Genomic DNA, 25,289 nt, shown 5'->3' on the forward strand with positions numbered 1-25,289 from the left:
TTTTTTTTTTTTGGTCCCTGCTGAGCAACCCAAGTGTCTTAGTGCCCTTTGTTGACTCTCCATCCACACTTATTTTGCATGTGTTTGTGTTTTTTCTGGATTTTCTTGTTATTTAAAGACCATTTAAAAATGTATATGAGTGTTATACACCTTCAGTCTCATGGTAAAAATTCAACCAATAGTGAGATAGATGGTTTTGGAAAAGGGCCCTTTGCTTCTCTTTCTTCCACTCTTTCATACTTTTTCTGAGATGATATTAACAGATCATTGAGTATCGATCCCATTTAGACCTTTTTCTACTATTTATCTGTGTTCATAGCACATATACACATCTATCTATCTGTCTATAGATATAGCTCACATGCAGTTTGAGAAATATGGAGTTTATTGATGTTTATATCTGTCTATTTGTCTAATTACGTTGTATGCAGTATCCTTTGGTTTCTTTCTTCCCCTCTCATCCTTTGTCTCAGTTTCATGATAGTTTATATAGCTCCACCTCATCATTCTTATTCATCTCTGCCTGGATTTCATAGCATGAATGTATCACTCCTGATTTAGCCACTCCCCTACTGTTACATAGCTAGGTGGTTTGCAATTTTTTTTTTCCTAATTTTAGCAAGGCTTATGAAGTGTGTAGCATTGCTTCTCTTTGACTTATGACAAACTTAATTCTAAAATGTTTATGTGATTGACTTACTATCGGGCAGTTGATGGGGAAGAAAATCTGGACCATGTTGTGTGATATGTTGTTAATAGTTTGTGATGATCTTGTTTTTCTAGATAAAATTTGATCCCGGGACCCTCCTTCTTAGTACGCACCGTCTAATTTGGAGAGATCAGAAGAATCATGTAAGTTTGAATTATTTGCATCAGTTTTAGGTTTTAAGTCACTAATTTCTTTCATTTTTTCTTTCTGGCAAAGCTATAAGTAGATGCGATAAATTTTTGCTTTCCGATGTCAGGAGAATGTGTCCCGTGGTCTCTCTTGATGGAGTGCAGATAGAGGAGTTAAGTTCTAGCCTCTCATTCAACCCTGAGAGTTTTTCTCTGAAAATTACTGTACAGAGAGTCTTGGTGACTCCTGGATTTTAAGTCCAAATCAGATCCTCCCCCGCATTCGAGTGTCCCCATCAGTCAGCAGTCCTTAAAGCAACCCAGTCTCCCTGATTGTTGTTGAGAAACAGGAGGAGGGCGCCTGCTGCCAAGGGCATGCTTCCACCTAGATGTTGAGGGGAACTGCCTCTGGGTCACTCAGCAAGAGGAGAGAGCCCCTCCGGCCCCATTTCTGCATTTCAGTTATAGTATAGACCTGACATCTTTATTTCAAAGAGTTTTAACTTGAAAGTGTGTGTGTGTGTCTCTGTGTGTAAGTTTCTGTCGTGTGAAAGAAGCAACACAGCATGGCCCCCAACCCCATGAAATTTTACTTCTACAGGTAAACTATCCATTGTACTGAGGCTCTTGGAAAGGTCACTAACCAGTGCAAATTCTGTCTCTTTTTGCCCTGCAAGAACCAATTTTTTCCCCCTTGGTAATATTGCCCTTGTTGATAATGCATACCTCAGAACTGGTAATTTGCGTAATTCTTTATTTTTAAAGAAATAAGCATTCAAGAAAGACATCTTTTTTTGGAGGGATAGCTGTCCTCAAGCCATATATTTGTAAATTATTCTTAGTATAATTTTTTTGATTATCATGGAAGGAAGCTAATATGGCTATCATTAGACTTGTTCAATGGCCAGTCATTCATAATGAAAGGAAAAGTCATCACAGAACTTTATTCCTATTTCTAGTTGATCATAAGTTTCTCAACTTGCCACACACCCCATGAATTTATAAAACAAGGACTTCTGAGGAATCTTATGGGTCCTGTTTTCTCTTGATTCCCTCCCAGGAATGCTGCATGGCCATTCCTCTTTCCCAAATCGTGTTCATTGAAGAACAGGCAGCTGGAATTGGAAAAAGGTAAGGTCCGTATATGACAGTCTTTATGCACAAAAGTGTCTCCAGTCAAGCCATCCTCATTACCTTGGTCGTCATTGACCAGTCAGTCATGGCCGTGATGCCTATATGCGAGCGAATCTGTTGGTTGTGTTTACCTTGAGAAGGTATTGTCCTGGGGGAATAGAGAAATAGGCGAGGAAGGTTAAGAGGCATAAACTTCTAGTTACAAAATAACTGAGTCATGGGAATGAAAGGGACGGTGTGGGGAATATAGTAAAAAATTAGGTCATCTCTTTGTACGGTGTCATGTAATAGGCAGACTCCTGAGTAGCTCAAACGGTAAAGAGTTTGCTTGCAATGTGGGAGGCCTGGGTTTGATCCTTGGACCAGGAAGATCCCTGGAAAAGGGCATGGTAACCACTCCAGTATTCTTGCCTGGAGAATTCCGTGGACAGAGCCTGGAGGGCTACAGTCTATGGGGTGGCAAAGAGTTGGACACAGCTGAGCAAGTTTCACTTTCATGTAATAACTAGACTTATCATGGGATGGTTTTGAAATGTATAGAAACATCAAACCTGTCTGTTGTGTAACAGAAACCAACATAGTGTTGGAGGTCAGTTATACTTCAACTAAATTCATGGAAAAAGAGATCAGATTTGTGGTTGCCAGAGGTGGGGCGGGGAGGGAAGGGAAAATTGGATGAAAGTGGTCAAAAGGCACAGACTTCCAGTAATAATATAAATAAGCAATAGGGATATGATGTATGACATGCCGAATATAATTACCACTGCTGTACACTATATATGAGAGTTGTTGAGAGTAAGTCCTAAGAGTTCTCCTCATAAGGGAAAAAAAAAATTTTTTTTTCTATTTAATTTTGTATTGGATGTTCACTGAATTTACTCTGGTAATTGTTTCATGATATGTGTAACTCAAATCATTATGCCCCACACCTTAAACTTCTAGTGTTGTATGTCAGTTATATCTCAAAACTGGGGGAAAATATCTATGTTTACAAAAAGATGTTATCCTACTTTAAACTCATTGATAAATGGAAGTCATTCTTAAAGCGTGAATCAAGTACTAAGGTTGTTGTAGTATCCTCGGGTCATAATAAATAAGGGTGGGTCAGCTGTCACTGAATGTATTTTCAGGCAGTTGAATCGTTTTTTTTGCCCTGACAGATGGCTTGCAGGATCTTAGTTCCTCGACCAGGGATTGAACCCAGGCCCCTGGCGGTGAAAGTGCAGAGTCCCAGCCACTGGACCACCAGGGAACTCCCCTGACATTGGCTTTTACGCATCTCTGTATCTCTCATGGTCACCTGATGCGAAGAGCTGACTCTTCGGAAAAGACCCTGATGCTGGAAAAGATGGAAGGCAGGAGGAGAAGGGGACGAGATGAGATGGTTAGATAGCATCACCGACCCAATGGACACGAGTTTGAGCAAACTCTGGGAGATGGTGGCAGACAGAGGATCCTGGCATGGTGCAGATCATGGAGGCACAGAGTCTGGCATGACTTAATAGCTGAGCAACAGTAACATCTCTCATTCAGCACTTAAGATCAGAAGTGACCCATCTGAGCAAAGGGCCTGACTTTACTCCTAATTCTAGTTGACCATAAGTTTCTCAGCATCAACTTTTTAGGCATCAGTGTTGAATAGGGCGTCACAAGAGTTATTATCCAAACTGGGACATTTATTAGAATAATAGGGGACCTTACTTATCGTTAGACCAGGGAAGTATAAAAAACAGGACTGTCCCCAAGCAAACCAGGAGATGTAGTCACCCTGGTTTAAAGCCACAGGTTGAAATGTTTCTGTTTATTCAAGTATATAAGACATTTTGGCTTATATATACTTGGGGGCGCGTGTAATTGAGGACAACTTGCAAACAAATATTGCTGGTAAGGAGTTTTTCCCCTACCTGGGCTTATCTTTAGCTTTCACGTAGTCAGATCCTGCAGTCAAAGAACCGGGTGCCTCAGCAGCGAGAGCACAGGGTCCTAACCACCGGACTAGCAGGGAATTTCCAGCATGACTCTTTTTATGCTGACTTTGTTTACACTTCATTTTGTATCATCTTTCAGCTTTTCATTGAGTTTCCTTTGAAAAGTCCTGGTAGTTAGGGCTCCAGGTTTTTTAGTTTTAAAGGCTGTATGGTGCGTGTGCTCACTCCTGATTCTGATTGTCATAGTTTGTTTCATTTCAAACAGTCTTGGGATTCTGGTTACACGGCTTTATTTGCTTGCTTCACTTAAAGATAGTCCCCAAGAAGGAACCCATGGAGAGTCCATCCACGCCTAGCCCCAGTTCACTAACCAAAGCATTTGTGACATCAAGGAGGCCCCACACATGGTTGTTCAATTTTAGGATGATATTTAGGCAGCTCTATGGATCTAAACAAAGTAATACTGCGTAATCGGTATATCCCTTGTGTTGGCCCAAAAGTTCATTTGGGTTGTTCTAGAAGATGTTATAGGAAAGCTCAAACAAACGTTGTGGCCAACCCAATATAATGTGGTCATAGAGAAAAAGGTCTGAGCTGGGTATGCAAGATACTTTGAGTTTTTCAGTTTTGCTCATGTTGGTAGGGGATTGTTTATTGAGCTGGTTGGGGAAAAAAAGACATAGAACTGAACAAATACAGTGGTGTTTTTAATGGCCTAGAAGATAGCAGTTGTCATAAAGATCATAGCAGTTTGTGATCCTGGGGCAGCAGCGTTTTGAGAATTGTTTTTGCTGCAGGATATCTCTCTGAATCATGTCATTGACTGAGTGGCATTTTCCAAAAATGACACTGTGGAATGTTAGTTTTGGATGAAGTTTTAATAAAATGTCAGCTGGCCAGTTTTACGCAGATAAGTTTTCATATTTTGTTTTCAAATGAGTAAGGTCGTATGCCTTGGCAGAGATAATCGGCCCCCTAGTCACCTTTGGAGATGACGGGGTGGAAAACCTGATTGTCAACCAGCATCATAAACCGCCCCATTTCTGCAAGTTTATTTTGAACTGATTTCCTAAAACCACATTTTTATTTAATCTATAGAGCTGGTAACTTGAATTTTTTGGTGCATAGCGTATACATTTTAAGTAGAGAGATTTTTGAGAGGTTCATTAATACTGAATTGATACAGACTTTGAAAGGATTCCTTTCAGGATGTTCTTTGTTTCTACGTGAATTTTTTAAGTGATCTGAAATATGTTAAAAGTTACAAAAATAGAATTAGTTGTTTTTTTGTTTTTTTTTTTTTACTGCACTGGGTCTCCGTTGCTGCAGGTGGGCTTTCTCTAGCTGGGGTGAGTGGGGGCTTCTCATTGTGGTGGCCTCTCTTGTGGCAGAGCACAGGCTCTAGGGCACGTGGGCTCCGTAGTTGGCGCTCGCAGGCTGTCTAGCGCAGGCTCAGTAGTTGGTGCCCCCGGGCTCTCAGGCGCAGGCTCAGTAGTTGGCGCCCCCGGGCTCTCGGGCGCAGGCTCAGTAGTTGGCGCCCCCCGGGCTCTCGGGCGCAGGCTCAGTAGTTGGCGCCCCCCGGGCTCTCGGGCGCAGGCTCAGTAGTTGGCGCCCCCCGGGCTCTCGGGCGCAGGCTCAGTAGTTGGCGCTCCCGGGCTCTCTGGCGCAGGCTCAGTAGTTGTGGTGCATGGGCTTAGTTGCTCTGTGGCATGTGGGATCTTCCCGGACCGGGGATCAAACCCGTATCCCCTTAGTTGCATGGTGGATTCTTAGCCACTGGACCACCCAAGAAGCTGCCAAATTAGTGATTCTTTAAAGGCAATTAAATACATTCCATCTGCTCTTTCTTCAGTGCGAAAATAGTGGTTCATCTTCACCCAGCTGCTTCTAACAAAGAACCTGGCCCGTTCCAGAGCAGTAAGAACTCCTACATCAAGCTCTCCTTCAAGGAACATGGCCAGATTGAGGTAAGTCTCCTTATGAAAAAAACTGAACTAGGAAAGTGCATTTGTATGAATTCTGGTTGTTGTTTGTTTATAGGGTGGAAGGCAGTATTGCTCAAGGTACCAGTTTCCACCATAAGTTTCCAATAAAGTTTTTATCATCTCTTAAACCTGATCAGAGAAGAATATGAAGTTTAGGTTTCAGTGGGAACAGGAAGCAGGAGGATGTGGGAACAGGAAAGATCGGAGGCTGGAAATGAGCTAAGTCGTGGCACTAGGTGACTAGTGAAGTATTTGGTGCTGTTTGTTTGGATGAAGGGACAGAGGATGATGCAGTGAAATGTGTAACTTCCTCTCTGCCTGAAAGTTCACCAGCCTTGCACCAGGCAGTCTACCAGTATTAACTCCACACTGTTGTAAGTTCTTATTCCACGGTATCATGGTTTATATCTTCTGGCTAATAAGTTGGTATGTAAATATTCTTTAGACATTGATAAGCCTGTGTTTATCTCCCCACCAGGATCATAAAGTGTTTATGTTCTTTTTCTTTATAGCATCTGACCCAGTGTTCTCAATCCACAGGCTCTGAGCAAATTGAAGTGACTAACTCAAGTCATTCTCACTGTAGTTGAAAGATACAGTTGTTGTTGTTGTTTTTTTTTTTTACAAGCATAGGCATGTTTTGGCCCTAATATCTGACCTCACATTTTAACTAGACAAATTATTCTCTGCTTCCTTCATGGATAATGGTTGTGTATTTTTCTTGGCACTGGGTCAGTTTCAGTATGGATCGAAAACAATCCGCACATGGAGGATTGTTTAAAGTCAGTCTATTTATTTCATTGTCACTCATCTCTTTGTTGAGAATAGTTCACTTTATTGTAGAAGGTCAGTTCCTTCTTTTTTTTTTTTCCTTTGTGTTTTCTGAAGTTGATCCAAGAAAAGAACTTCCTTTGATTTCCTTTGATGTCTCTGAGAATTCTAGGCTTGTCACAAATGACCGAACAGACCTCTCAACTAAACAAATGTTAAGTAATGATGTGTATGAGGATGCCACAGCCTGCCTGATTCAGTATCGTGTATTAACACATATATATGGAATCTTGAAAGGTGGCACTGATGAACCCATTTGCAGGGCAGTGGTGGAAATGCAGACTTGTGGACACAGTGGGGGAAGGAGGGGCAGGACAAATTGAGAGTAGCGTTGAAACATATGCACTCCCATATGTAAAATTAGATCGGCCGAGGAAGCTCAGCTCAGCGCTCTGCGGCAACCTAGAGGGGTGGGATGGTTGGGAGGGGGAGGTTCAGGAGGGGGGGGACATATGTACACCTACGGCTGATTCATGTTGATGTATGGCAGAATCCAGCACAGTGTGGCAAGGCAGTTGTCCTTCAATTAAAAAGAATTAAACAAATTTTAAAAATAAAGTGTTTGTATGTGCATAACAGTTTTACAGGCGTCTATCAGAGGAGATGACACAGCGAAGATGGGAGAATATGCCAGTTTCCCAGTCATTACAAGCAAATCGAGGACCCCAGGTATTTAACTGTTTCCTAATCCAGTGTTTTCAGCTCTGTCTTTGCATCGTCATTAAAGGGAAAAGAATTCTCTGATTTTAGAGCTCGCCAGAACCAAAATGGTGATGTTCTAATTAGAACCTTGTTTTCACAGAACCTGACTTAGTACTCTATAGACAGTAGACCCAGAAATAACACATGATCAACTACTTACCAAGTTAGATTCCATCTTCTGGCATTCTGTTCTTCATAATTAGTGTGGCATCTGAGAGAACAGACAGTAGTACCACGGGGTGACATTTTCCAAGCCAGTCTCATTCACCCCCAACTCTGGACAGACACTCAAATGTGTAAAAGTAGCTTGTATAATAACTGTCAAGTACCAGAATTTTAACTCTTCATTTTTTGCACATTTGAGGCCCTATTAAATATCTGATACATACATGATGACTTGCTAGAAAACAAAAATGAATAGGAAATTTAATTTATACCTGAAATACAGAGTAAAAATATGCCATCTATTGTTGTGTTCAGTTTTTATTTATAATGATTTGAAGGTCATTATATGTGGCCATAAACCAACAAACGTTTTAAAAGGAAATGGATGTAATTGTGTGCTGTTTTTCTTGGGTTCTTTGTGAGTCCTCTTTCGCCATTGAACACACAGTGTGGTGGGGTTACAAAAGAGTGTGTTCTTCCTATTTGGGACGTTTTATTTTCTACTTTTGTTTTTCAGCCAGGAAGAATAAGGGCTGTAGGAATCGTAGGTATTGAAAGGAAACTGGAAGAAAAAAGAAAAGAAACTGACAAAAACATTTCTGAGGTAATTCTTATACAAGTTCCTGTCAGCTGTCTTTCTCAGCCATCTTGCTTATTCTTTGGGATACAGCTGTGGCTGCCTCCATTCTGTGTATTGGAATATAGCTTTCCTGAAGCCACAGTTTCCATTGAATGCGTCTACTTCAGGTTGGCATAATTAAGCCCAAATGTGTTTTAAAAAGGTTTTCCAGAAAGGAATAAAAAAGAAATACAGATTGATTTTGTGATGTTAGAAAACGTCATGAATTATTGTGCATATATTTTAAACTCTAGGTGGCATTGACTGGACGGTACTCATAATGAATTCAAGGTCCCCTGTATAATTATTTTGAATGTTTGGTTAACTTAGTTAAAGGGCAAATGCTATTCTGCGGCCCTTGAGTCTGATTGGATACCACCCGCTTCTGCACTGAGGACCACTCAGGACCAGGCATGGAGATAGTAAGAGTGGTTCAGACCAGCACATTACGTCTTCTAGGAGCACAGCTTGCACTTTGGTGTTTCTGAAACCTCATCATATTTGAGGAAATTCAAGTAAAGGGGAGGAGAAGGCAATGGCACCCCACTCCAGTACTCTTGCCTGGAAAATCAATGGACGGAGGAGCCTGGTGGGCTGCAGTCCACAGGGTAACTAAGAGTCGGACACGACTGAGCAACTTCACTTTCACTTTTCACTTTCATGCATTGGAGAAGGAAACCCACTCCAGTGTTCTTGCCTTGAGAATCCCAGGGACGGGGGAGCCTGGTGGGCTGCCACTTATGGGGTCACACAGAGTCAGACACGACTGAAGCGACTTAGCGGCAGCAGCAAGTAAAGGGGAGGGAACTCTAGTTTAAAAAATGAGCAATGCATTAGATCTGGGCAGTCAGTTAATACATTTAAAACATAGCATCAGTTTTCCCATGTTTATATGAAAATGGTCTTGCATTTTTATGAAATGATTTTATGAAGTAATTTTTTAAAATTTTATCACAGTTTGTAAGTAAAATTCTGTTGATGAGTGCTGTTCATAGAATTTCAAAGATTTACCTCGATCAAATAAAAGTCCAAACTGCAAATAGTTACCAGATACTTGTGTTAGTCAACGTTTCTTTTAAGGAGAAGTAGTATTTCAAAACCATAATCTGCCTGCTAGAAATTTGCATCTCTAATTGAGTTGATCTTTATTTGTAGCCATTTCCACTGGAAAAAGCTAGGATTTTTTTTTTTTTTTTTTTTTTTAGTAAAAGTGCTTCAAGAGGTCACACTGATGCTTCTTATTCAAATTCAGGACTACACTAGCGAAGAATTACTAAAGCAGTTAAAAAGTATATATATATATATATATATATTTTTTTTTTTGTATGTGTTCTCCCTTTCTTCCCAAATGTAAAACATAGGTGTGCTGTATCTGTTAATACAGTCTGTGCATTCAGCCACCATGCACCCTCTTGCACTTCCCCTGTCATTCAGCCTCATGCGTGAAAATAACTGTGTATGATACCCCTCGTCCTCACGTTCACTTCCCTCTGTTCATTTCTGTTGCCTGATGCTCATCCTCTCGTAGATGTTTCAGAAAGTGCTCATGGGAATAATATTCCCTGAATTCTGGCACCTGTGTTCCTTGTACACAAAGGGCAGTTTTGCTGGATTTATAGTCCTTGGCTCACATTTGCTTTCCTGAGTGCCTTCAATATGTCACTTTCTCTTTTTCATCTGACATGAAGTGTTGCCGCCAGAGTAGTGAAAACCTGATATTCTCCATTCTTTAAAGTTACTTGCTGTTTTTTCTAGATGCTCAAAGGATGTTTTTTTTTTTTTTTTTTTAAAGAAAGCTTTTGTCGTTTTACTAGAATGTCTAAGTGTTAGTCATTCTGGATTGTTATTCTCAGGGACACAGTATGCTTTTGTGTTTGGTTTCAGACATGTTTTCATTTCAGAGAAGTTTTTCTATAATTTTCAATAATCGCTTTGGTATTTTTTTCCTCTGAGACTCCTATTAGCTGTATGTTGCAGCTTTATTGCCAGTCTTCACTCTTTGTGACTTTCTTTCCAACCCTTTTCAGCTTTTTTATTTTAGAAAAATGTCCTCTTTTTCCCCTGTTGTTCCTCTTAAGATATTATCTGCTGTGTTTATTCCTCTTGTGTTCATCTAGTAGTATAGTCTTTTTTTTTTTTCTTTAACTTTTCATTTTATTTATTTATTTTTGGCCACACCGCGTGGCCTGCTAGATGTGGGATCTTAGTTCCCTGACCAGGGATCGAACTTGGGGTCCCCTTGCATTGGAAGCACAGAGCTTTAACCACTGGACCACCAGGGAAGTCCCTAGTATAGGCTTTATTTTAAAAATGATTTTTAAAAATTCATTCTTGATTTGTTGTTCTTTCACAACTTCTATCGTTTTCTTAACATCTATCAGCTCATTTGGAAACCGAAGGTTAATTTTTGATCCCATCTGTGAAAGTGTCTTTCTGGCTTTCTTTCATTATCTGTAATGTTACTCGGCTCCTGATTTTCTTTTTTTCTTGTAATAACCTTGTGTGGGATTTGACCTTGATACTTTGCTGTTCCTAATTTTCGTGTAAAATTAGTTTTCCTGAATTTTTAGAGGAAGGCCTGGCTCAGGGCGGCATCTCTTACTCCACAGAGCTCACTCTTGCGCTCTGTTCATGCAGGATGCACAAGGGAGGTGACTTGCCATCCGTGGTTTCCTAGCCCCGTATCCACCCCTGCTTTTAGCTGCCCGTTTCCCCGCTTCCTCTGTTATCCCTGCCTCTGCTGCTGCTGCTAAGTTGCTTCAGTCGTGTCCGACTCTGTGCGACCCCACAGACGGCAGCCCACCAGGCTCCCCCGTCCCTGGGATTCTCCAGGCAAGAACACTGGAGTGGGTTGCCATTTCCTCCTCCAATGCATGAAAGTGAAAAGTGAAAGTGAAGTCACTCAGACGTGTCTGACTCTGTGCGACCCCATGGACTGCAGCCTACCAGGCTCCTCCGTGCATGGGATTTTCCAGGCAAGAGTACTGAGTGGGGCGCCGTTGCCTTCTCCAGTCCCTGCCTCACTCAGGTTTTGATTCCTGTCTCGATAGTTTCTCCCAGTGTGGGCTCCTGTCCTGGCCGGGAAGCCTGGGGGTGCGGGGGGGCCCTTTCCAGAGTTTACAGGCTGCTTCAGCCCAGCCTGAGGACCCCTTGCCCACACGCGCTGCTGCAGTGGGCAGAGCTCTCCGCGTCTCAGTCCCTGACCTCAGGGTGCCCGCCTGCTCTCGAGTGACGCCCGCTGGCTGGCTCGGGGTCTCCCCTCCTCGGGTCTGTCGGTTGCTCTGTCGCCTCCCTTTTTTCTCTCTGCCTCACTGTTAAGATCAGGCAGCTCTTGGGGCTCTCGGTGGCTTGTCTCCGCTAGCTTGTGTCTTGGGGCTCTTGTGGAGGTCTCGTCACTCAGCTTCTTCATATATGTCGCCTGTGGGTCTTAGAGGTTTTGAGATCTCGTTGCCCCATTTTCATGGTGGGATTTGGAGAGATTCAAAAATGATGCTGCCACAGCCCGCATCTTCCCAGAATCCTCTAGTCCCATAAAATTCCAGCATTTTCTCACGAGACAGAAGGCTTCTTACTATCCAGAGAGGGAATCATCTCAGGGCTGGTGACGCGACTTGGAACCAGGGTCATGAGGACTCGGGTTTCCTGATTCTTAGACTCTAAGTGTGGTCTGCTGCGTCCCGAGCGCTCTCTGCCACCCAGAAGGTGCTGTTGCTGTCCTCTCGCGGTGGCTTCCGTAGTCATCCTTCTGTGTGACACTTGGAGGTGGCATGGGGCAATGAACCAGTTTTGCATTATCAGTATTCCTGTTTCTAAAGGCTGCCATACTAACCTGGTGTTCAGAATAGCGTTTTTCTTGACTTATGCACTGTTATTCCACTTCAGTGTGGTTTTCAGAGTTGCATAGTCAGAGGAGTCTACGCAAGCATTGGGCTCTTGTGCAGGTCATTGATCTTGTCACCAGATGGTCCTTCCTCCGCTTCCCAGGTGGCGCAGTGGTAAAGAACCCACCTGCCAATGCAGGAGGCACAAGGGGATGTGGGTTTGATCCCTGGATTGGGAAGATCCCCTGGAGTAGAAAGTGGCAAACCACTCTAGTATTCTTGCCTGGCAGATTCCATGGACAAAGGAGCTGGTGGGCTACAGTCCATGGGGTCACAAGAAGTCAGACACAGCTGAGCGACTAACATGTTCAACGCTAATACCAAGTTTTAGAATAATAATAGAAATAGAAGTGAGGATGCTTTTAATTATGCTTTATAATTACCTAGAATTTTTTATAGGCACTTCTTCCAAAATACTAAAATATTTGTATTTATTTTTTATGGACTAGGCACATTAAGAGTTAACTTGTGTATTCTACGTAGACTTACCATTATTTTCAGCAGACTTTTTCTATGAAAATATAATACAGTAAATAAAATGACTTACCATATAAAAATTTAGAAATGTTGTCTTTTCTTTTCACTTAGGTAAAAGAAATCTAGTAACTGTATACGCAAAGTAAAAGTCTTCAGTGTGTGAAGTGTCTGCATTTTAATTTTATTTGAAAATGAGGCTGGTATGTGGTTTGCCCTCCATTTAAACATTCGAATAGCCTTAGTTTCAGGGCCGTTGCCCAAAGTTTCCCACAAAAGGTTTCCTGCATCTGCTGGCCGCTGCTGATAAGAATCCAGTGTTTAAGCCTTTTGTTTATCTGAGGAAGTTCCTGTTAGGTGTGTGCACATTTGTTCCCCTTTGTTTTCAGTAGCAGCCCAGTGAGTTGACCATAAGAACTGTACACAGCACTCTGTTCTTTTAGCAAAATCTTTCTGCAGATGGGGGATACGCTCCTGCATGTCATTAAGACGGGCACCAGCCAGGCTGAACCCGGGGACCACTGTTCTCGGTGGATTGAGTTTTCAATTAATGATAAGCTGCTTACTTGGTTTTAAAAAATCACATCTGTGCACATCAGTTAGATGCTGTTCTGCGCTGGAAGTATGTGAGTGTGTGCTCAGCTGTGTCCAACTCTTTTGTGACCTTATGGACTGTAGCCCGCCAGGTTCCTCTGTCCATGGGATTCTCCAGGCAAGAATACTGGAGTGGGTTGCCATGCCTTCGTCCAGGGGATCTTCCTGACCCAGGGATCGAACCGACATCTCCTGCATTGGCAGGCAACTTCTTTATCATTGAGCCACAAATACTTGAATTATAAATGTATCTGATTAAGTTTGAAGAGGCCTTTGGAGGGGATGGACGTTCATTGTAGTAAATCAAACAGTTGATGGGTTTTATTTAGATATGTTTTGGTGGTATTTGAATGTTCTTTTGTGATATCCAGTTTAGCCAAGGCTACAAGTACAATCTGTGTAATATTCAAGGCTGAGGTTTATGGTTTTGGTTAATCACACCTGCTATTAAAGCCGAAATTGTTGGACCCAAAGAAGTATTCCTGCAGCTGCATGTTGCCATTTTCAACCAGGAAAACTGTATAACACCTGTGATTTCTGACCTCTTATCTGGGAAAAACTGGTGACAAATTTTCTTACTTGTGTCAAAGAAATAATATTTTCTAAACTATTATGTCACCTTTTGTTTGTTTAACCAGTAACTGTTTTCTTTCTGAAAATTTGTTTTCTGTAGTTGGTTTTGGAAATTTGACAGCTTCTAAGCTAAACTGAATTCTTTAGGATAAGGTAGATTTATGACATATAACTATTCATATAAATAAATTGATATTTGTCAGGAATTTTCATAAATTTCTATCATAGGAAAGAAAATAGAATGCTTCATTGCTTTAAAACATCTCAGTTCTTTAGACAGATTCCAACGAAATCTCATTTCTCATTTCAGGCCTTTGAAGACCTCAGCAAGCTAATGGTCAAGGTATATGTCATTTACATCTATTAAATTCATACCAATTATAATACACTTTTGAAAATATATTTTGTTAGCAGACATTTAGGGACATTACTTCTTTTTACTCTTTTTCTGTTCTCTTGACAGGCTAAGGAAATGGTGGAGTTATCAAAGTCCATTGCTAATAAGATCAAAGACAAGCAAGGTGACATCACAGAAGATGAGGTACACAGGTGGCCTCTTTAAGGCTTTGGGAACTAGATTACAGAGATAATACAAGGGCATTTTGGTGGTTTACCAGCATGCTGTTTCTTAAAATAGTGTTTGATTTCTTTTAGGACTTGAGAATATATGACAATGTGGAAGAAAAAGTCAGCCATAAAAACTTTGATAGCTCTAGCAGAATTAAAGGATATTTCAGTACTTTTTCCTGGAGTGTAGAAAATAAGAGATACTGAAATGTGGAAGAAGTGATTGTTCTCGATATACCCTTAAGTTTGATATGTTTCATTAAATTTGTCTACAATCTGGTCACAGCCATTTTCCTAGGTTTTTGGTTTTATCACTTGGTTGACATTAAACAGAGGATGGTTGTTATCTGAGTCTCATCTGCCACCAAGCCTGTGGGGTAAATAGGGATGGTGATACTAAGGCAGGAAAAGAGTAATAATCCAATTTATGCCAGGAAATACTAGGAGTCCACTCATATATTTCACAACATAGAAACACAGTAGAAGAGATGGGTAGATGAGTGGAACTGAATGTCTGATGGATTTCAGATGCTGGGTAGAGAGACTAAATCTGCATAGTCTTTTCGTGTATCTTTTCCTCTCATTATAGACCATCAGGTTTAAATCCTATTTGCTGAGCATGGGGATAGCTAACCCAGTTACCAGGGAAACCTATGGCTCCGGCACACAGTACCACATGCAGCTGGCCAAACAGCTGGCTGGAATACTGCAGGCACCTTTGGAGGTAAAAAACAAAATCTTAATGGTCTCTTTAAATTGTGTTAAATTATTTTTGTGTCATCAGAGGTCTTAAGAGCTTAACTCCTTTCATGATGTGTCTACTATTCAACCAACATGTTATTTTTCCTTGCAGTAATAAATTAAACTAGTTCAGTGATTCTTTGTCAATAATTTTCTAAATTGTTTTTAATTTCCATTTTAGATATCTAAATCTGTTTGATACAAAAAGTCTCTCTTATTTTCAAAAGGAAATATATAATCTGTATATATTTTAGACACATTTTTTCATATAATGTGTACTATTAATAACTTCATAATAAAGTTTCATATTCTAGTTTAACATTATTCAGGGAATCAAACTTTATGAAAGCACCTGTGTTAAGAAATACTTCAAACATATGACAGAGTAGGATAGCATAATGAATCCTATGCCCCCATTATCCAGCTCCACTCAAAATTATTTTAAAGAGAATCCCAGCCATCATATCCCTTTACCTGTAAACATTTAACTATGTAACTATAGTGATAAACATGCCTTTAAATGTGATTATAATTCCATTTCACACCTAAAAATTTAAAAATAATTTTTTAGTATTATCGAATACCTAGTTAGTATTCACATTTTCTGTTGCAGTTGATTTGTTCAAGCCAAGATACATTGCAAATGTTTGGTTTCTCTCAAGGTTTTGTTTTTTTTTTTAATTCTATGGGTTTTTCCCTCTTCCATCTCTTTTTTCCCATCATACGATTTATTTACTGAAGAAGCTAGTTTATCTTATAGAGTGTTTCAGAGTTGGATTTTGCTAACTGTAAGTTACCATGCTTCACTGTCTTATGCGTTCCCTGTAAACTGGTAGTTATATCTAGAAGTTCTTTTTTTTGTCCTAATAAGAATATTTCATAGAGGGTTTTGTGCATTTCCATCAGGAGGTATGTTATATCTGATTATCTTTTTTGTGTGATATTAATAGCTACTGTCAGTCATTATCTGTATCTGTTACTTCATTAGGGGTTGCAAAATGGTGATATTCTTATTTAAGTCCATCATTTATTTAGTTATTAGCTGGAATAACTTAAAACATTTAAATACACTTTTTGAAACATAGTGTCCAACCCCTCTTTTTATTTAAGTAAATGTTAAAACAGTAATTATGGCATTAAAGTCCAAATAGGGAATTTGAAGTGCCTCCTGGTATCTGAACAGGTTCCTGGTGTGTAAATAGAGTTTTCAAAAGCTTCTTAAGAAATTTTATAATTTCTGATTTTGCTCTGATTATGATTTCCATTAGGAAGTGCTAACTAGCGCTAATTATAATGTTTCTTTTTATTTCATATTTCAACAGGAACGAGGGGGAATAATGTCACTTACGGAGGTGTACTGTTTGGTAAACCGAGCTCGAGGAATGGAAGTAAGTTTTAGATACGCTTTTGGCTAAATATAGACTTTCTTGATAGAATACAAATTCTCCTACAATGAATACAATCTGAGGAAGGGCTGTGAATATCAAAAGTATTGATATTTTGAGAAGCAGTGTGGTGCAGTGAGAGGAACACTGCCCTGGGATCTAGAGGGTCGATTCTGTCCCTGGTTTTGCTCAGTGACTTTGAGTAGCTTCCTTAACCTCTCTGGAACACAGGTTTTTTACCTTTATGATAGGGTTTAAATTGAGTGATACCTTAGCATTCTAATAGCCTATGTTTGTGTCATGATGAGCAAGACTATGCCTGGTGACCTTACTCTGTGATTGTTAACTGTTTTGAATGAACCTGGCTGGACTCAGATTGCCTGTGGATAACACAGCGGGAAAGCTGCCCCGTTCCTTTGGCTTAGAATCAGCCCCTCAGCTCTGGCTGTCCTTTCCTAAGGACCTACCTGTCCTTAGCCTCCAAGGCTCTGTCTGTGCACTCTCTCTGCCCTCCACGCAGACGGCTCACATGTGCATCTCCAGTGCTCACCCAGGTTCCCCAAGTCAAGGCTCTGCTCTGTGCTTTTTTGTGTTTTTTTTTGAATTTTTTGACTGTGCCACACGGCATGCGGGATCTTAGCTCCCCAACCAGGAATTGAACCCACACTCCCCTGCATTGGAAGTGTGGAGTCTTAACCACTGGACCACCAGGGAGGTCCCTCTGCTCTGTGTTTTAATTTGAGCAGTCATAGTAATCATCCCCAGTGGGTGCTTACTATCCACCAGGCGCTCTGCGTGTGTTCTCTGTTTATTCTCCCCATCACTCAGTGTGGTAGCTACTGTTACTCTCCCCATCTGGGGGACAGTTCGGGGATGAGGACACTGAGGCTCAGAAAGATTCAAAGAGCCTGACCATGGCTCTACCTGGAGACAGTCTTTTGACAGAGATTGGGACGCAGGCTGGACTGGCTCCGGAGCTATTCCGTGTGACTCAGAGCTGCTGGTCACCACCGTACTGAGCTGATTCTTCAAGGCTCTGTGATCCAGAAGGGTAGCCACTAGGTAGCTACAGGGGACGATCGTAAACTTGAAATGCAGGTAGTCCAAATTGAAGTGTGCTGGAAGTGTAAATTACACCCTGGATTTAGAAGACTTTGTATAAAGAAGTGTTAACTATCTTATTAATGATTTTTATATCAATTACATGGCAAATTTTTGGCTCTGTTGTGTTGAATAAAATATATGCATTATAATTAATTTCACCTGTATATTTTTTAATGTGGCTACTAGAAGGTTTTAAGCTACATATATGACTTGTATTATATTTCTTTGGATAGTACTGCTCTAGTGAATAGACGTCTTTGCTTCTTTGTTAATCCTTTTTGCCTTGTACGTGACTAAGCCACCTAAAATCCTTGATGCATGAGCATTTTACACTTAGCTCTTCTGTTTGAGTGGTCATCATAATTACATAGCATCACTCTATTAAATTTGCAGTGTAAATGGTAAACTTGGATTTTTCCCCCCCTCTCTAGTTGCTTTCACCAGAAGATTTAGTAAATGCGTGCAAGATGCTGGAAGCACTGAAATTACCTCTGAGGTAAACGAACCTTGCTGGAAGTTTGCCATCTGTTGTCACAGTTCCACCCTGAGTAGACAGAACAGCCCTGTAGGTCTGTCCTCCTGCGTGGTGAGCCAGCATATGCATCACTCTTCTGGAAGTTTCTCTCACATGTGGGCAGAAATCACCTGGCACCATGGGCACCTGTCATCCCAGCTTCCATCCTTCTCCGGGCTGTGCAGGGCCTCAGGGGCAGGTGCTCAGGCTCTTGCCAATGTGGGCCCCTCCCATGAGGTCACAGCGACCAGTCTTTCTGTCCTTACACAGTTTTTTCTGTCTTAGTCTCTGGAGACCTGGAAGTACAAACATTCAGCTGTGAATTGTATTTTCCTTATCCTCAGGTTTAAAAAAATAGTAGCCAGGCATATTTTACTTAGCGTGTGGATTATAGTTCAGAATTTCATGAGCTGTTTATTCATGAGCTTTTTTGGTTATGCCTTAGTTACCCATGGTCGTTATATTTGAAATGCTGTTTTGTGTTAATATTGCCCTCAGACCTGGGCATAAATGAAAGTACAAAAATGTTTTCGCCTCCCCGAGGGTCCAAGACCCCAGGTGCTCACGGCTTTGTTCTCCCTTCTGCGACTTTTAGACTCCGCGTGTTTGACAGCGGCGTCATGGTCATTGAGCTGCAGTCCCACAAGGAGGAGGAAATGGTGGCCTCAGCCTTGGAGACGGTACGGGGACCCGGCTTCCTCCCTCCCTCGTTAGAGCTTGCCCCCCCGAAGCCCCCAGTGCTTAGCAACTTAAGAAACAGGATTTCCTTTTGAATTCAACTTTGCTAAAAAGTAATGTTCACAGACCCAATTGAAAACGGTTGATCATTACCAATGAGTGCCTGTTCATCACATTTATACTTTGAAAGCTCTTTGAAACTTGCCAGCGCTCATAACGTCTTGTAAGTAAGGGGAGCTAGAATGAGGGAGGTGCTTACTCCCTTTTTGTTTGAGACTCAGCCTTGAGAGTAAGTTTTTAACTTTGTCAGAGTGTCACCCATGATTGAACTTTTTCTTTTAGCCATACCCGTGTAAGCTGCATTGGAAACATTGCAAATTGTTTTGTGAAATAATTGCTTCAAAAAAATATGGAAAGAAGCAACTGTAGTTTAGGTGGATTTTGCTGGCCAAACTGATCATTTGTTAGGACCTTGAAATATTACTGCCTCTTAGCTTCTGTGGTGAGCCTGTGTAATTAGAATAACTCACATTTATTATACCTCTTATTTTAAACTTGATGAAAGTTTCAAGACTATACATATTCCAATCACATACTTAAAACCAATCCTGTGTATAAGGGTCCTTCACTGGAGCGTGTGCTATGCACTCGGTTAGAATTTGTTGTCTGTTCCTTTTTAGACTATGACGTTTGCTGCCTTTATTGGGCTTCCCATGTGGCGCTAGTGGTAAAGAACCCGCCTGCCGATGCAGGGTACTTAAGAGACACGAGTTCAATCCCTGGGTCGGGAGGATCCCCTCAAGGAGGGCATGGCAACCCACTCCAGCATCCTTGCCTAGAAAATTCCATGGACAGAGGAGCCTGTCAGGTTACAGCCAATGGGTTCCCAAAGAGTTGGACACCACTTATGTGACTGCACACACACATACACATTGCCCTATTACACAATGTTTTAGCTTACAGTGTTTGTTTTGGGTCCTTCCACTTTTGTAGACTTAAGCATTAGTGAAGAAGATTTAGTTCTGGAGTGATTTTAGTAGAAAATTCAGTCAATTATTTCACAGTAGATACACATAGATATTCTCCTCAGGTTAGTACTGAGGTGGCCTAAATGATCACATTTTTTTTCCTGCTCTGTGTTTCTGTTAGGTTTCAGAGAAGGGATCGTTAACATCAGAAGAGTTTGCTAAGCTCGTGGGAATGTCTGTCCTTCTGGCTAAAGAGAGGTAAGCGAGGTCTCTGCTGCTCACTTATGGCTGTCATTTGTGTTTCTGAATGGATGGATGGATGATGGTGTTTTTTTCCCCCTTGACTCCTAGGTTGCTTCTTGCCGAGAAGATGGGCCATCTTTGCCGAGATGATTCAGTGGAAGGCTTGCGGTTTTACCCAAATTTATTTATGACACAGAGCTAAGAGTTTTGTATCTGAAATAACTTGTTATCCAGATACTTGCATCATGGAGAGGTTGAATGCCATTGAGCTAAGGGTAAACCCTGATAAACAGAATTTACTGGAACTTTGCAGTATCATACAAGATCCTTTTAATTTCTCCCTAAATATTATGATCCAGGAAGCTTCTCTAGGATATATATAGGAAAAATACAGAAAGTTGAATGCCAATATTAATTCAAAATCATGCTACCATTGTATAGAAACCCTCAGAGTTTAACTGGAAATTTGGTGGATTTTAACTTGATCTTCAAATCTGATCATTTTTTAAAGAAAAGAATTTAGTTCATGGGGGAAGAAAGAGAAGTTGCGTGTTTGGACAGGTTAGATGTTATTTTGGTGTGACTGAAATTCACTGAATTATGAAAGAAGTTTTTCTTTGCATTTAGTGTGGACCTTTGGGGGATTTTCATGAAGAAGTTTAGACCTACAGTGTAGTGTAAGAACCTGACAACATCCAACTGCAGTATGTCACGTGAGGCTCTTCCTAAGGGCTTTTTAGAAGCAGCCATAGGCATGTCTTCAGCAGACCAAATAAAGCAGCTTAAAAAAAAAGAGAGAATTTTGCTTGACTTCCATATATATAATCTGACTAGTTTCTTTTTCTTTTTTTTAAAGTGATGATTTCATGGCTTGCATTTAAAGAATGCAACTATGTCATTCTGTTTTAAAAACTGCTGTGGATTTTGCTAGTGAATTAAAGAGCTGTATGGACATGCCCGGAGATACGGTTACAAATTTGTAAAGTAGACGGTTCAGGATTTCCCTCAGATTGTTATGTGGGTGGAGGGGCCTGGAAGAACCTTTTAACTAGCTTTACATGAACTTTGGTGCTCTTTTACCTCAAAGCCAAGGATGGACAAATAGAAAGTGGAAATGATAATATGTCTCCTTTTCCTTCCCTTAAGGAGTTTCACTGCTGAACTTTTAGAAACTCTATCATCCTCTAGCAATATATTTTTCCTTTGCTCCACACATTATAAGTTGTGTGGAGAAACTCTCTCACTAGAAAGTATTACTGAGATGACTGGCAAATATAGAATCTAGATCGCTTGAGTTTTCTAGTGGACCGCCTGACTTCATTACTGCAACACGGCGTACAGTCCGTTGGCATTACCTCAAACTCAGGGACACCACAGGGAGAGAAGGAGAGCCCCTTTCAAGGCGGAGTTGGCAGTGGAAGGTCACTGATGGGTTTTGACCAAGCCTCTAAAAGGGGTGGTATCTGTACTGAGAGAACCTTTGAGAGCAGGAGGCGGGAATGCTCAGCCTGAGACTCTGGGCTCCCTGAGACATCCTCACTAAGAAGTGGAGGACCACTGCCGGGCCGCTGCAGATGCCCTGTGGGCAAGGTCCGGGGACGCTCAGCTGCAGACCCAGGGAAACCCTCCACATGCAGCCAGAGTCGATCCCTGACCCCTGCCTGATCCCTGTTGCTGCTTCACATCCTCCAGTGTCACGGGAACTTCGTGGCTGAGGCATCCTGCCTTAGTTCCAAGTCCGTCGCTGATTCCATGTGGTGATGATACACCCCTTAACATCCCCTCTCCTTTGTTTGGGGGGAAGTTCAGTGTCTGGCTGCCCAAGTCTTTGGAGCCATGGTGTATGGTTGTTTGCGTGTCACTCCTCTCTGGGAAGCACTCTGTCTCACACACACATACACACTCATCTCATTCACTCAATATCTCATCTGGCCAAGGTTTTTAAAAATTACACAGATAAATAATCTGTTTCACCAGTTGGAATGAGTTGCAGCTAAGATTGTTAGAGCTACTAGGTCTTCTAGCTGTAATGGTGTCGATTCATTACAGCAGACTCATGAGTCAGCATATTTATTTATCCTAGTGTGACAACACATTAACAAAAATGGAGCAGTCTGAATTATATAAAGTGAGCTAAAGTGACATGAATCTAGGTTTGCAAATGTCACATTATTTAAAAAACAGGTATGATTGATTTTATTGTTTTAAAGTGGGCATTCTTCACTGTTTCCAGACCTCTATATGTATATTTTTGTTCTTTTTGTTTTGTTTTTGCCAAATAAGGTGTCATTTTCATTCCTTTGTTGGAAGAGGTTATGTTTAAATACAACCAGTCAGGCCCTAAGTGCAAAAAAAGTTCTGTCTTCTTGGTGCTTATCACTGTTATATTATTATTTTTGCTTTCTAACTTTGCTCTTTGGAGCACGAATCTGTAGCTTTATGATAATGGAATATTTCTAGTCACATACTGTCCAACCTTTGTACATTGTACAAGTGAAGAATGTTTTCAGGGTTAAATGATTGGTATTAATGTATATAGAGTAAAATTATTGCAAAATTTAAAAATGATTTTTCTTAACTTGGTGTTCTTTTTAAATACTCTTTGAAAAATGTATGAAAATGATAAAGGTTTAGTCAGAATAAGCCAGTATGTTAAGATTTTTTCTTTTATATTTTATAATCGAGTTGATTATAAATATTTTTGACCTCAAGGTCTTACTATTTTAGTTATCTTTAAAAAATGGGAAATGACTCATGAACTGTTCTTTTTTATTTTTTTTAATTCTTGATGTGAATTCCACTGTTGATTGACCATGTGTATTTATGTGAAGGTACTATCTCTTGTTCCCTGTTACCAGACTCAGCCAACCAGACATGGATTTATCATGTCATTATTCTCATGTTCAGATACTTAGAATGGTTCTTCCTTGCCCAACAACCTCCGAGTTTCCGTCTGATACAGTAGGGTCACCCCTTATAAGATAGGTAGGTTTTAAGGACTATGCTTAAGGATGGAATCAAGCATGCTCAAAATGATCCGTGAAAATCTCTGAAATTGCCAATAAAGTTCTCTATATATTAATCTTACAAGTAGAATGGCTGTAAAGTGATACATGGCTATGAAGATTTTATGACTATAGCAAGTAAAATATATAATAAAAGACTACATATCAACAGTAGACTTTTGTAGTACCAATAATTAAAGTACTTAAATGTGTCTGTTTTTTTTCCTTTTTCTTCACTATGCTGATAGGTATGGTTGAATTTATGTAAATGTATTTCTGATCCTACTCCTTATGATGGATCTTAAGTGCCAGCTCCACGGGGGCAGGGATTTTTATCTGCTTTGTTCACGGATGTGCCCTCAGAGCCTAGAGTGAGGCCTGGCACACAGTAAGCATACAACAAAATGACTACCAAGCGAGTGACCTCCAGTGTGTGTGCCTGCTTATAAATGGGCTTCACTTCACCCTACTTTCATCTCATTGAATTCAATAAAAAGAAACATTTTTGAATGCCTGTTGACTTTGTGTGAGGAACTGAGCCACTGGGGGATACAGAAGTGAATAAGATGCAGCCCCTGCTTTTAAGAGGGACATAGACATGTGAGCAGCCTTAACTGAAGATGGGAATGAAGTCTGTGCCATTGCAGGGGCACGGGTTCCATGCTTGGAGGACAGAGGAGGGAGGCTTCTGTTCTGATGGAGGACAGTCTGAGAAGGTCTGGTGGGAGAGGAGGAGCTGATCCATTGGGCTCAAGAGAACCAAGAGATGGTCGGGGGAAGGCATTGGGTCAGGCCCTTCCTCTTCCTGGGCCACACTGTCCTTGTTCAGACATCCCTTTGTTATCTCCTCCCATCTACCCACCCCCACCCTAATAATCAAAACTATACTTTTCTCGTTCCCACCTGCTCTAGAAAAATCTGTTTCCAGGGCACAACTCTATTATTCCGAAACCCAATTAACCATATATTGGGTTGGTCCAAAAGTTCATTTGGGTTTTTCCATAAGCTTTTGCGAACTTTTAGGCCAGCCCAACACTTGACTGTCTTTTATCTTGTTCTCTGTTATCTCAATGCCACAAGAAAACAGAGAAATTCGATTTCTTTAAGTTATAAGGAATATCACATGACACCTCTTTGGAATTCCCAGTGACCTACATCAATGATTATACATGGTAGATTCCTGGTTAAGTATTCATTCAGTTGAGTGGCTTTTGAATTATAGTGTGTCTTGAGTTGAGTCTGAAGCCTTAGTCTGTGTCCTTTACCCTCTTTCCAAGAGGCTTCTTATCCACACTTGTCCGGTCTCAGCCTGTCTGAGATACGCTGTCTTATTCAAATTCCATGACACGGGCCATGATGTGGGAAGCATTCCAGAAAAGTTAGATTAACACACATGTAAGGTCTTATTTTCACAGTGTGACAATTGGGTCAATCACTTTCTTTCTTGTGCTCTAATAATGATGAGTCAGTTAAAGCTTGTCTCTCAGTGTTATCTAGGGGGAAAAAATCTCCCTATTTATATAAAGGGTGTTATTGAGATAGTGAACACATTTTACACAATTTGCAAAAGATCCCTTGACCAGTCACTTACTCAAGATATCTTTGTCAGCCAGCTTGTTTTAGTTTAATACAGCTAAGACCATACCACGGTTCTTTTGAAAGCTTTTTTCCTTTAAATTCCTGTTGGCTTCTTTTTAGAAAGGATTAAACTGTCTTAACTGTCTAGCAAACAGTTTGGCAAGAATTCAAATTAAAGCAAAAATGACCAAACATCTCAATAATGCTCTTATTTAAAAACTGACCAAGAGTCTTCTCCAACACCACAGTTCAAAAGCATCAATTCTTCAGTGCTCAGCTTTCTTCACAGTCCAACTCTCAAACCCATACATGACCACAGGAAAACCCATAGCCTTGACTAGACGGACCTTTGTTGGCAAAGTAATGTCTCTGCTTTGATCAATGATCTCACGTTGATCCCAGGCCCTTGCACTTCGATTGAGGCAGAGTGGGTTTCTAGGAAGAGTGTGTGTCTGAGAGATCAACACTTACCAAGTTGCTTTCTATACATTTCACTCAATCACCACAAAACTTCAGTATATTAGATGTCTTTTGCAGTGGAGGAAAGGAGGGGTTAAGTATTTGCCCAAGGTTACGGAGGCAAAGTGAAGAGAAACTACAGAGCCTCTTGATGAAAGTGAAAGTGGAGAGTGAAAAAGTTGGCCTGAAGCTTAACATTCAGAAAACTAAGGTCATGGCATCTGGTCCCATCACTTAATGGGAAATAGATGGGGAAACAGTGGAAACAGTGTCAGACTTTATTTTTTGGGCTCCAAAATCACTGCAGATGGTGATTGCAGCCAT

At 40.9% G+C, this 25,289-nt stretch overlaps 1 protein-coding gene across 1 annotated transcript in view; it reads left to right on the forward strand.

Moving 5' to 3' along the window:
* VPS36 (vacuolar protein sorting 36 homolog) overlaps positions 1 to 23,438 on the forward strand; it is a 31,857-nt gene extending 8,419 nt beyond the window's left edge. The window contains exons 2-14 of the mRNA XM_015098092.4: positions 784 to 852; positions 1,898 to 1,968; positions 5,752 to 5,866; positions 7,295 to 7,384; positions 8,100 to 8,186; positions 14,034 to 14,066; positions 14,187 to 14,264; positions 14,880 to 15,014; positions 16,354 to 16,419; positions 17,952 to 18,016; positions 18,630 to 18,714; positions 19,862 to 19,938; positions 20,032 to 23,438. Of these exons, the coding sequence (XP_014953578.1) occupies positions 784 to 852; positions 1,898 to 1,968; positions 5,752 to 5,866; positions 7,295 to 7,384; positions 8,100 to 8,186; positions 14,034 to 14,066; positions 14,187 to 14,264; positions 14,880 to 15,014; positions 16,354 to 16,419; positions 17,952 to 18,016; positions 18,630 to 18,714; positions 19,862 to 19,938; positions 20,032 to 20,125 (1,065 nt within the window). The 3' untranslated portion in view covers positions 20,126 to 23,438. The remainder of the gene's footprint in view (positions 1 to 783; positions 853 to 1,897; positions 1,969 to 5,751; positions 5,867 to 7,294; positions 7,385 to 8,099; positions 8,187 to 14,033; positions 14,067 to 14,186; positions 14,265 to 14,879; positions 15,015 to 16,353; positions 16,420 to 17,951; positions 18,017 to 18,629; positions 18,715 to 19,861; positions 19,939 to 20,031) is intronic.
* The last annotated feature ends 1,851 nt before the right edge of the window (positions 23,439 to 25,289 follow it).

Source organism: Ovis aries, chromosome 10, assembly GCF_016772045.2.
Source record: "Ovis aries strain OAR_USU_Benz2616 breed Rambouillet chromosome 10, ARS-UI_Ramb_v3.0, whole genome shotgun sequence".
Lineage (NCBI taxonomy): Eukaryota > Metazoa > Chordata > Mammalia > Artiodactyla > Bovidae > Ovis > Ovis aries.